The following is a 12042-nucleotide window of genomic DNA, read 5'->3' as shown; positions in this document are numbered from 1 at the left end:
ATCCAGTTCGAATCTGTGATTTTAAAACATCCTGTATATTATATTTTCGAACTGTATCACCCCTGCGGGTTACGTTAATAGCTACGCTATTTTTATAAAAATAATTCTTAGCAACGAGCAATCATCGATACGTTATTCCTAGTGATTTGTTAGCAATTATGTTTTCCATAACTGAGTAGTAGTAGTAGTAGTAGTAGTAGTAGTAGTAGTAGTAGTAGTAGTAGTAGTAGTAGTAGTAGTAGTAGTAGTAGTAGTAGTAGTAGTTTTTTTTGTTATGGCAGGGGAAAATCTTTTAAAGACACCACTCTGTGTGGGAGTTGGATTTCCACCAACTAAAAACCCCTGCCCTCTTCACTCAGACCATTCTGGAACTGCTTGTCGGCATGACATCAGAATGGAGTGATGTATGTAATTAAGTTCTTCCTTTCTCTTCTTTCTCCTTCATCCCCATAATGCTTGTCGCCATTGCCTTTACTGTGTTCCAGGCAAACGGGCTCTCTAACATAATCCGAACCAGATTCCCTGGCGTGAGTTGTCGGCCAAGTTGTTGGCAGGCTTTTCTTCGTTCTTCTTCCCATCGAACACAGTAGAAAAAGGTGTGTTCTACTGTATCCCTTTCAGAACAGTACCAACAACCGGGGAGGTTCGGAAATCTGAATGCTACCGTAATATTGCCAACGGAACCATCGAAAATACTGTTAAAGAAAAAGAAAATAAATGTGGGATGGGCAACCTGTATGGTGAAGGAAAAAGTTACAGTTGCAAGGTGTTTTAAATGTCTTGGATTTGGACATAAAGCGCCACACTGCGACGTTAAGGATGACCGGTCACGGAGCTGTCTAAATTGTGGACAAGAAGGCCATTTGGCGAAGGATTGTGGGAACATTTCGTTTTGCACCATGTGCCAAGTGGAGGGCCACCGCTCAGATCAAATGAAATGCCCTACTTACAGGAAGCTAATATTAGAGGCAAGGAAGTTGAATTTAAACGACCAATAATGGACATACTGCAGGCGAATCTCATGAGGAAATCCGACAGTCATGACATCATGTATGCGACAGCCTTGGAAAAGAAAGTAGACTTAGTGCTTGTTAGCGAGCCAAACAGAAGGCGAGTAGCCGAAGGTGGTTGGTTCACGGACAAAAGATGTGATGTAGCTGCATATTTTTTAAATGATAAGTTGGAGGTGCTAAGCATAAGGGCAGAAGAAGGATATTTGTGTATTCAACTTCAGCAATATCAGATTTATTGTTGCTATATCTCTCCTAACATCCCTTTTGATATTTTCAAAGCTGAAGTAGATGCAATAGTTCAGGACTGCATGGTGTCAGGTATTGAATCTATCATTCTCGGAGACCTAAATGTCAAGTCGCCTCTGTGGGGGGCACCAACTGCAGATCGTAGGGGAGAATATTGGGCAGAATGGATAGCGACCCTAGACTTGGTGGTTCATAACACTGGAATCTTACCAACTTTTTCCAGAGGGAACTCAGAGTCTTTCATAGACGTCATCTGCTCAACGCAGGGTATAGCATCATTCATTGTTGACTGGGAAGTTATGGAAGATGAATCTCTCAGCGACCATCGTTTTATTTACTTTCAAGTTAAGGGATCGAAGAAGCTAAATGATATCACGAAAACGGTGTGGAACTATAATTGGGAAACCTTTAAAATTGCAATCGAGTGGATGTCACAAACTGTAGATACAGTGCAACATACTCTAAAAGATGTAACTACTGCTCTTAAAGATGCTTGTAGGACCAGCCGATTGAGGGGATCAACAAAATATAAAACACGAGTCCCTTACTGGTGGAACAATGAAATAGACATGCAAAGGAAAGACTGCAATCGCAAGAGACGAATTCTTACAAGATCTAGGAAAAAAATCAGCCAGGTCAACTTAATACCATTAGAAGCTGACTATAAGGCATCAAAGAGGCAACTAATGAAGCTAATAAAGGATTCTAAGAGAAATCTCTGGCAAAAGCTATGCGAAGATCTAGACAGTGATATCTGGGGAGCGGGATATAAGATAGTGACCGGTCGAATAATCAACAGGGTACCAGTTCAGCTCCCAGCTGATAGAAGGAAAGCCATAGCAATGGAGTTGTTCCCTTGTACTAATGGCAGACTTGAAACGGAATCAGATTTTTGTGTTGCAGAACCGTTCACTGTGGTTGAGTTACAAGAGGTAGCACGCAATATGAAGACTGGTAAGGCACCAGGTGTAGATGGAATCCCACCAGAAGCCATCAAGTATGCAGTTGAGGTGGCACCTGGTTGGATCTTATCAGTCTTCAATGATTTATTAAAAAAGCGTGAATTCCCCGATGAGTGGAAAGTAGCCAAGCTAGTGCTGTTATTGAAGGCAGGGAAACTATCATTAGATCCATCAGCATACAGGCCACTGTGCTTATTAAACACCTTGAACAAACTTTACGAAGGATTGATTAAAACTAGACTGGAGAAAGAACTTGAACAACATGGAGGACTTTCTTCGAACCAGTTTGGATTTAGAAAGGGTAGAACCACAACCCAAGCTATTGAGAGGGTGATTCAAATACAGGCAGAAAGCAGTGAGAAATGGGCTGCCTTGATAACGCTAGATGTCAAAAATGCTTTTAACACTGCTTCTTGGAGCATTATTTTGAGAGAACTTCGTAGGATGAACATTTCTCAGTATCTACAACAAATAATCGTTAAGTACTTCAAAGGACGAAGAATACGATTTCATGATTTAGAAGATCTTGAAATGAGTGCTGGCGTTCCACAGGGATCTGTCCTAGGACCCACCTTGTGGAACATTCTATATGATGGTGTCTTACGCCTGCAGCTGACAAAAGGGACAACATCTATTGGTTATGCAGATGACCTTGCAATAGTGGTAATAGCAGAGAATGTAGAAGAACTGACCTTCCGAGTAAATGAATCACTGAGACGAGTTAACCTTTGGATGGTAAATAATAAGTTGAGATTGGCTCCACATAAGACTGAGGCTGTAATTTTGAAAGGTTCCAGGAATTGGAAAAATGTCCGTTTCTTATTAAATGATACAGTGATTATCCCAGGAAAGTCTGTACGATACCTTGGGGTTCTTATTGACAGGAATTGCACATTTGGTGCACATGTGAAGGCAGTAACCCAAAAGGCAGAGAAGAAGGCATCGGCATTAGCCAGACTTATGCCTAACATCGGGGGACCAAGAACAGTTAAGAGACAGATTATGTGCTCTGCAGTATATTCCATTTTACTTTATGCTGCACCTATCTGGCACAATGCACTCAGGAGGAAGATTCACCGAAGAGCTATGGAAAGAGTACAGAGGAAAATGCTGCTCAGAGTTACCTGTGCATATCGAACTGTTTCGACAGCAGCTTTACAAGTTGTAGCTGCCAGTATTCCCATTGACCTCCTCGTTGCAGAGAGAAAACTTTGGCATGAAAGGGGTGCAACTATATCTGCTGAGGAAAAGAAAGCCTCGAGGAACCAACTCTTACTAGACTGGCAAGACCGATGGGATGGCACAACCGATGTTGGCCAATGGACAAAAAAGCTAATACCCAACATAGGAGACTGGCTTAAATGTAGACATCGGCAGGTAGATTACTATCTGTCGCAGATCCTGACAGGACATGGAAGATTCGGCGTATACGCCATGAAGATGGGAAAGACGCAGTAGTAGTAGTAGTAGTAGTAGTAGTAGTAGTAGTAGTAGTAGTAGTAGTAGTAGTAGTAGTAGTAGTAGTAGTAGTAGTAGTAGTAGTAGTAGTAGTAGTAGTAGTAGTAGTAGTAGTAGTAGTAGTAGTAGTAGTAGTAGTAGTAGTAGTAGTAGTAGTAGTAGTAGTAGTAGTAGTAGTAGTAGTAGTAGTAGTAGTAGTAGTAGTAGTAGTAGTAGTAGTAGTAGTAGTAGTAGTAGTAGTAGTAGTAGTAGTAGTAGTAGTAGTAGTAGTAGTAGTAGTAGTAGTAGTAGTAGTAGTAGTAGTAGTAGTAGTAGTAGTAGTAGTAGTAGTAGTAGTAGTAGTAGTTTTCTTCGCTATTTGCTTTACGTCGCACCGTCACAGATAGGTCTTATGGTGACAATGGGATAGGAAAGGGCTAGGAGTGGGAAGGAGGTGGCTTTAAGGTACAGCTCCAGCATTCGCCTGGTGTGAAAATTAGAAACCACGGAAAACCATCTTCAGGACTACCGACAGTGGGGTTCAAACTCACTGCCTCTCGAATGAAAAGCAGTAGTAGTAGTAGTAGCAGTAGAAAGCGATCTCTTGCATTTTTGTAAGATATTATCCTTTAACTTATCAATGATTTGCTTGATGTCAAATGTGACTGGTTAGAAGTCATGGTTTTCAGTGTCTCCTTATTAAAAGTGAAAATTTGAGCAAGTTTTACGGTCAATCATTTGAATACTATTTATAATAAAAATACGAAGGTACGATATAATAATAATAATAATAATAATAATAATAATAATAATAATAATAATTTCTTTCGTACACATGCGCTTCAAAAAATAAGGTAACAAGAGTTCGCCCGGTGAAACTGTATTTTTTAGGCAGATATAAGGATACACAGCAATAGGGCACTGATACCCATTACTATTCTACATAACCACCATTCTTGTCCAAGCACTTGTTCTAACGGTACACCAAGGCATCGATGCTGGCATCAGAGGAATGGAGTCCAGTGCCTGAACTCACCCCATGACGACATAGGCCTATTGTATCGTCGTTGAATCGGAAGATATGGAAATAACTGGATGCCTTGAGATATCGGACAACTTCAGGTCGACCACTCTTGGGACGTAGGTACCAGTTCGGGGCTGTAGGGAGGATCGTCCATCACCCCCCACCGGAACGCCGTACCAATTCACGCGTCCTGTCGGCTGCATGTGGTCTGGCTTTGTCGTGCAGCGACACGACGCCTGTTAGGAAAAGTCATTTTCTGAAATTGCTACCCGCAAACACTCCACTGTTTGACAGTAACTGTCACCATTCACCGTCACTCACATGATGAAGGAATCATCCATCTGGACCATCTTTCCCGTATCACCATTTCCCAAAGCCTAGCCTATGGCTATAGGTGGCACTGGCCCCACCCATGACCAGACTGTTATAACCAGCTCTTCCGTAACCTCAAAGCACAGTGGGTAAGAGTCCGGATCCATGGCTAAATGGTTAGCGTGCTGGCCTTTGGTCACAGGGGTCCCGGGTTCGATTCCCGGCAGGGTCGGGAATTTTAACCATAATTGGTCAATTTCACTGGCACGGGGGCTGGGTGTATGTGTCGTCTTCATCATCGTTTTCATTTTCACGACGCGCAGGTCACCTACGGGTGTCAATTCAAAAGACCTGCACCTGGCGAGCCGAACTTGTCCTCGGACACTCCCGGCACTAAAAGCCATACGCCATTTCATTTCATTTCAGTGAGTAAGAAGGTCGCATGTTGCGATGGCTGCGTTTGAATCAATATTAAACCAAAAATTCAAATATAATTGTGCAGTCAAAATAACCAAAACAAAACTGAGAAAAATTATAATATAGGCGTTTGAAAATTAGTTTAGTTCTTTTTTTAATTATTCTTTTTTTACGAGCTCTATTCATTAATCCATATTTTCCATTAACTGACTGTAAATAAATGCAAATCCTTGATTATTTGTGATTCTGCAAGTATTTATTAACTGCGAGACATCACGAAAATTCAAATTTTTTGTGAAATTTGTAAAGATGGGTGTGCCACTCGTTCTAGTGTTGACTTAATGCAACCTTTTAAGTTTATCAGTCTGTCGAACACAAAGTATAAATTTAAGGAACATTGTAACATGCCTAGAAAACGCAAGTCATTCTGTTATTAATAAATTGTTTTCTTATCCAGTTATGTTATAGTATTTCTCAAATTGGTATTTCATGTTCGACAGGCTGACAAACTTATTATTTATATAATAAAACATTTATGTTACTAATATATTTGATTATTAAACATATAACTTTATACACAAAGTTCCCCATGTCCCATCTCTCTTTCCACAAGCTTATGCAAATTATCATTCATGCAATTTTATTATCACCGTTTCTCCGTAATCCCATTATGTGAAATCTGTTTTAATATGAACGAACTCATTTTTACTTTTTTCTTAAATTATAAATGAAATGTATGAACTGTAATTTCCAACCCGAGGTTATACAGTGCTCTGTTTATACTGGAGACATATCTGCGTACTGCCCCTGGATGAAGTATTGTTACGAATAAAACACACTGTTTGTTTTACTGATCTAATTTAATTCAGGATGGCCCAATTAGTACACAGACATATACTACACACAACTTTGCTTGCCAGTATGACAACAGTTCACTTATTGGTGGCTCTAGCTGGTATTTACTTGGAACGGCGGGCAACCCTTCCGTAATCGTAGGTGACAGGTCTTCAACTTTCACTTTGCTTCGCACGCTCAGTCACTTTACACAACAGCTGCACGCAGACAATATTTGACACACGAATTGTTGACTATCGTAACACACAGTCCGGCTCTGCGGTGTAGGGGGCAACGCGTCCGCCTGTCACCCGGTGGCCCCAGGTTCGATTGCCGGCCAGGTCAGGGGTTTTAAATTGTACATGATTAACATCCCCGGCCTGTGGGGACTGGGTGTTTGTGTCGTCCTTAATGTCCCTTTCCTCACATTCAACACTTCACACTTCCGCAATCTCCAAATACACGCAGGTTCATAACATATGGTGCAAAGTAGAGGCAAAAGATCTTAGGTCGTCGCCCCGAGTAAATAGTAAATCGCAACACCCAACTACTCTACACTCGGATCGACTACAAGCAAGGCCGGTAACTCGCACAGTCAACAGTGACTGCTCCACACAGTGAACTACTCGACACGTATCAGTCGACAATAACACAACATGACGAACACTAATAACACTAGTAATTGCTCTCCTACACACTACTCCAATACACTCAACGACACAACAGTGTTACCAGCACTCCTCTCCAACAGTGCACCACTACGACACTCACTGGTGAAACACTCACCACTCACGCGACGACTCCCACTAAAACAAAAACGACAACAGCCAACAATATTGTTGTTCAACATCACCCTTATTCGTGGCTAGCCTATTTTATATCCCTGCTGTTGGAGTACTAGAAACTTTAGGAGGTCGGCCGGAATGGAAACATTCGAGCTACGCCTTCCAGAAAGTCTACGAAGATGCCATATGGAAGCACAATACAAGGAGAGGCCAGCACATGTCCTTGGGCCGGCTGGGAGGTTACCGGCCTGAATCACTCATCTCTTCAAGAAAATTTCGAAGGGGATCTACAGCAGGGCCGACAAGTTGTATGGGCACGTAACAATAGGCTATCAGCAGTCGTTTGCCATGACTACCATGCTTGCCGCAACCCTCTGGTAGTGGTCAACGACCTTGATAGACCTACACTTGAATGTTCACTCTTACAGTTACTTAGGGTACACCAGATGAATATTAAAAGTATCTAGATAATGAGAAAGCAGCGCGCACATATTTTCCCGGGGACCAGAACTACGAGCACTATAATTTGCCAGCTATGGTTTTGTAGCTCAATATTACACGAATATTTGGATATATTATTAATTGTCAAGGTTCATGGTGTTTTTTAAAAAAAATAACGTAAAAGTTTGACAATAAAATCAAGCTATTCCTATTGAAATCCCACAGGATATATACAGAAGAAGTACAGTATAACTTGTTTCTAATATTTCTACAGTGTCTGAAAGATAAATCCAGGCTAGCTTACCTTCATCAGCACAGATTCACTCAGCTTTTCCCGATTTATAATTTTGATGGCTACCTTCTTGCCCATCACACAATGTACTCCAAGCTTCACCAGTCCTGGAAAACAAGAAAGAGACCTTCTTAAAATAAGCCAATGAAACAAAATAATACAAGAGGCGTGGTTGATTAGGACCAAATAAATAAACATCAAATGAGATGCATAAAACCAAACCCAACCCCATGGCGCAACAGCTCCGTAGGGCCATGGCCTACCAAGCGACCACTGCTCAGCCCAAAGTCCTGCAGATTATGAGGTGTCGTGTGGTCAGCACGACGGATTTTCTTGGTCTTTATTATTAGCTTTCGAGACCGGGACCACCATCTGACCGTCAAATAACTCCTCAGTTGCAATCACGTTGACTGAGTGGAACTCAAACCAGCCCTGAGATCCAGGTAAAAAAAACCTGACCTGGCCAGGAATCGAACCCGGAGCCTGTAGGTAAGAGGCAGGCACGCTATCCCTACACAGCGGGGTCAGCTTAGGGATATAAAACTTAAAATATCGAACGGGACTGTGTCGACGTCAGGTCACCACGTAATACGTACTGTTCAAATAAAGTATCTAGTCAGTATGGGGTTGAAATTTTATTATTGACATTTTATTTCTTAATTCTGAATAAATATCCACATCTTCAAGACAAAGTTGATGTACACTCAAACGCACAACAATTGTCCGGCAAAGAAATACTTAATTTTGCACATTCTCGAAACGCGAGGATGTGGATAGCCGGTGACCCACAAGATAATTGGACTCCTACCACCTGCACAATATGTTCATACTTTTTCCAACAAGAGAGTTTTGAAGAAGACGGCCAGTTTTTGTGCGGTAGGTCTGTGGTATAAGAACTAACATACACATGGAAAGAGATCGACATCAATATGACAGGAGAAAGTGTGCACCATTCAGAGTCATAGAAGCTTCGAAGGGCACACCGGGGCCTCTTCATCATCAACGACGTGGTCTATAACTATATCCATGAGTTCCAAATTATTTTCCATCACTCGGGCAGTAGATGTGCTCGGCTGGGGGTCCAAAAGCGCGAAACTCGTCTCACGACGTTTGGCTGCCTTAACTTTCAGACACTCCCTTTTTATCCTTGGCATTTAGGACATTTTTGGAAATTTGACAAGCCGCTCCATATTCTCAAATGCACTTTTCATAATTTTGAAGCCATTTAACGACCACATGTCTCGATATTTTGCGATAGAAATTTCAAACTTCTTCACACCACACCTTCCCAAAAGTTCAAATAGAACATGTTTTCCGTGTACTTGTAGAACCCACTGAGACTAACCAAACATTACCTCACACGACTTGTTAAACTAATTTTATTGTTAGCCGCATAGCACGGCGATTTTAGTACCACAAGATGGCGGCTCCATTGCGTCACCCCATGAAGTCATACAGAGATCAGAGTCTTGTTGCCGGAAACACTGGTCCTTCCTATTTACAATGAAATATATACGTCTTGTCTAATAGTTATTTCGGTTTTGAAACGTCCATATTTATGTAACGCTCACCGGCCCAAGTACGGCTCCAAAACTATAGTAGTTTTCTTTTTCTTTCTTTCTTTCTTTCTTTCTTTCTTTCTTTCTTTCTTTCTTAGTCAGTTTATCGCCCAGGATTGATTTCTCCCTCGGACTCAGCGAGGGATCCCACTTCTACCGCCTCAAGAGCAGTGTCCTGGAGCATGAGACATATGGTAGGGGTTACATCTGGGAAGGAGGACGAGTATCTGGCCCAGGCGACCTCACCTGTTATACTGAACAGGGGCCTTGTGGGGGATGGGAAGACTGGAAAGGATAGACAGGGTAGAGAGAAGGAAACGTCCGTGGCCCTAAGTTAGGTACCATCCCAGCATTTGCCTGGAGAAGAAGTGCGGAAACCACTGAAAAACACTTCGAGGATGGCTGAGGTGGGAATCGAACCCCCTCTACTCAGCTGACCTCCTGAGGCTGAGCGAACCCCGTTTCAATTTTCATACCAATCTTCCAATTTCATGGCAGAGTCCGGAATCGAATCAGGGCCTCCGCGGGTGGCAGGTAATCACACTAATCACTACACCACTATATCGCAGCGGCGGGCTAGACGTTTCTACACCAGTATATTTGAATTATCATTGCTCAAAATGTATGGACACTTTTGGGAGGAATGTCTTCACTCCGATCTATTCGCGGCGACTACACGACGAGCGGTGGTAAACAAAGAACATGCTTCGCGATATCACTTTGTCCTGTCATAGCTCCTCTCATTCCAAGAATCATTCATTTTCTTAGTACTCACACTGCAGATAATAACGAAATCCTGTGATTTAATCACAAATCATAGGGAAGAAATAGTCCACCTTATCAGATTAAGTTCTAAATAAACAATATTCAGATGTAATACATACCTCTGTTTCTGGGAAAGAAATCCGAGCGGATCAGAGGTTATGGTAACATTTCCGAACAAACGTGCAGGTTTTAACTAGACCTACCCTTAAAATTTCTCTATATACAGCCCACTTGCTGATGAGATTAAGTTATTATTACCAATCTTGTATTTGTAAAATGGCGTGTATAAAATACACTGTGAGCGTGTTATCCTGATGTCCAGTAGGAAGCTAAAACAGCGTGGCACTGCCAAAATTCAAACCAGGACTCCCTTCCTATCAAATGTATCTTTGACCACAGAACTCCCGCGAAACAGTATCCTATTCCGTTAGTTAAGGCATGTACTAAGCAGTTGAAGATGCACCCAACACAGAGTTTTGACTGGGAGTTTGATGGCTTAATTCCACAGAATATATAACATTCTCTTTATGATGGATGATTTTTTGTCTGTTGTTCTTGTTAAAATCCCTGCAGTTACTGTAGATTTTAAGAGACGCCATAGTGTTGGATGCCGGCCCCGTGGTATAGGGGTAGCGTGCCTGTCTCTCGTCCGGAGGTCCCGGGTTCGATTCCCGGCCAGGTTAGGGATTTTTCTCTCGACCTGAGGGCTGGTTCGAGGTCCACTCAACCTACGTGATTAGAATTGGGGAGCTATCTGACGGTGAGATGGCGGCCCCGGTCTCGAAAGCCCAGAATAACGGCCGAGAGGATGCGTCGTGCTGAGCACACGACCCCTCGTAATCTGCAGGCAAGCAAGTTCCACTGGGTAAGAAGAACGACTAACTTGGAAGCAGGAGGTGCGTTGCTATTTGAAAATAGTGCGGTCAAAGTTTTACTTGCCTGTGATGAAAGGATCTACACATTATTGAGTGTGCTGTAATATTACACAATATTGTATGCGATTTAGAAGATTTAAATGGAGGTATTTTGATTAATGCAGAACAATTTGCGGTAGATGAATCGTTACGTAACTTTAACATGAGGGTGAACAATGCTAGTACCAGGTCTGCAACAGCTGTGAGGGATCACTTCTGTGTTTACTTCAACAGTCCCTCCGGACACATGAGGCCATGAAAGATACTTTCCATAAATAAATAAGTACATCAGTAACGAAGCGACGGAAATGTATTTCAAAGATATTTTTTGAAATTAACATTACTTTGAAAATGTAGTGTTATTTTAGTCAATAAATACACTTAAATCTATACATTTGCACTTAACTGTGGATCGTATCGATTCGGCGATTTCCTCCCAAGTCTTATCCACATCTCTCCTATTCACATAATTTCCATGGTCTCTTGTCCCAAAAACATTCGTTCACGTGAACGAGTGAAACTAACTCCTTTGTATTAACTTCCATCCGACGCGAAGTAGCGTCAGAATCAAACTGACTTGCTATGCACGCAGTGTTGTGCGGTGCTAAGCGGCGCGATGGTGCAGCGCGCCAGTCAATTAAGACAGCCACGTTTGGAATAATGTGTTTGTTTCCGTGAGCGGTACAGCGCTGCCTAGCACCGCGTAGCAATGCATCCAATTAGGACATAGCCTAAGTCATGCTGGAATTCTCTTGTAACCCACGGGCTATTCGTAACCCTGCCATGAGAAAATTTCTTTCGCCGCTGCTAGTGTAAAGAACTTCTTCCAAGGTATTATGACATGGTGCACTGTGTTTTATTTAGATTTTACCTACAAGCGCACCTCAACTTCATGATCTCAGATATGAACCGAGATAAGCTGAAAGAGCTAATATAGAGAAGAAACCTTGTCACACTGAGTAAACTTCAGCCATCTGATCAGTCATAAAGTGCGACATACAATATTTTAGAAGAATACTCATTTCAACCGACGCTAGTAGT

At 42.1% G+C, this 12042-nt stretch overlaps 1 protein-coding gene across 1 annotated transcript in view; it reads right to left on the bottom strand.

Moving 5' to 3' along the window:
- The window catches only part of sff (sugar-free frosting), a 940682-nt gene that overhangs the window by 663988 nt on the left and 264652 nt on the right, over positions 1–12042 (bottom strand). Inside the window, exon 2 of the mRNA XM_068226759.1 lies at positions 7776–7870. Within this exon, the coding sequence (XP_068082860.1) occupies positions 7776–7870 (95 nt within the window). The remainder of the gene's footprint in view (positions 1–7775; positions 7871–12042) is intronic.

This window comes from Anabrus simplex, chromosome 1 (assembly GCF_040414725.1).
Source record: "Anabrus simplex isolate iqAnaSimp1 chromosome 1, ASM4041472v1, whole genome shotgun sequence".
NCBI classification, from domain to species: domain Eukaryota; kingdom Metazoa; phylum Arthropoda; class Insecta; order Orthoptera; family Tettigoniidae; genus Anabrus; species Anabrus simplex.
Note: the sequence above shows the minus strand (reverse complement) of the source record. Positions and strands in the feature narration are given on the sequence as shown.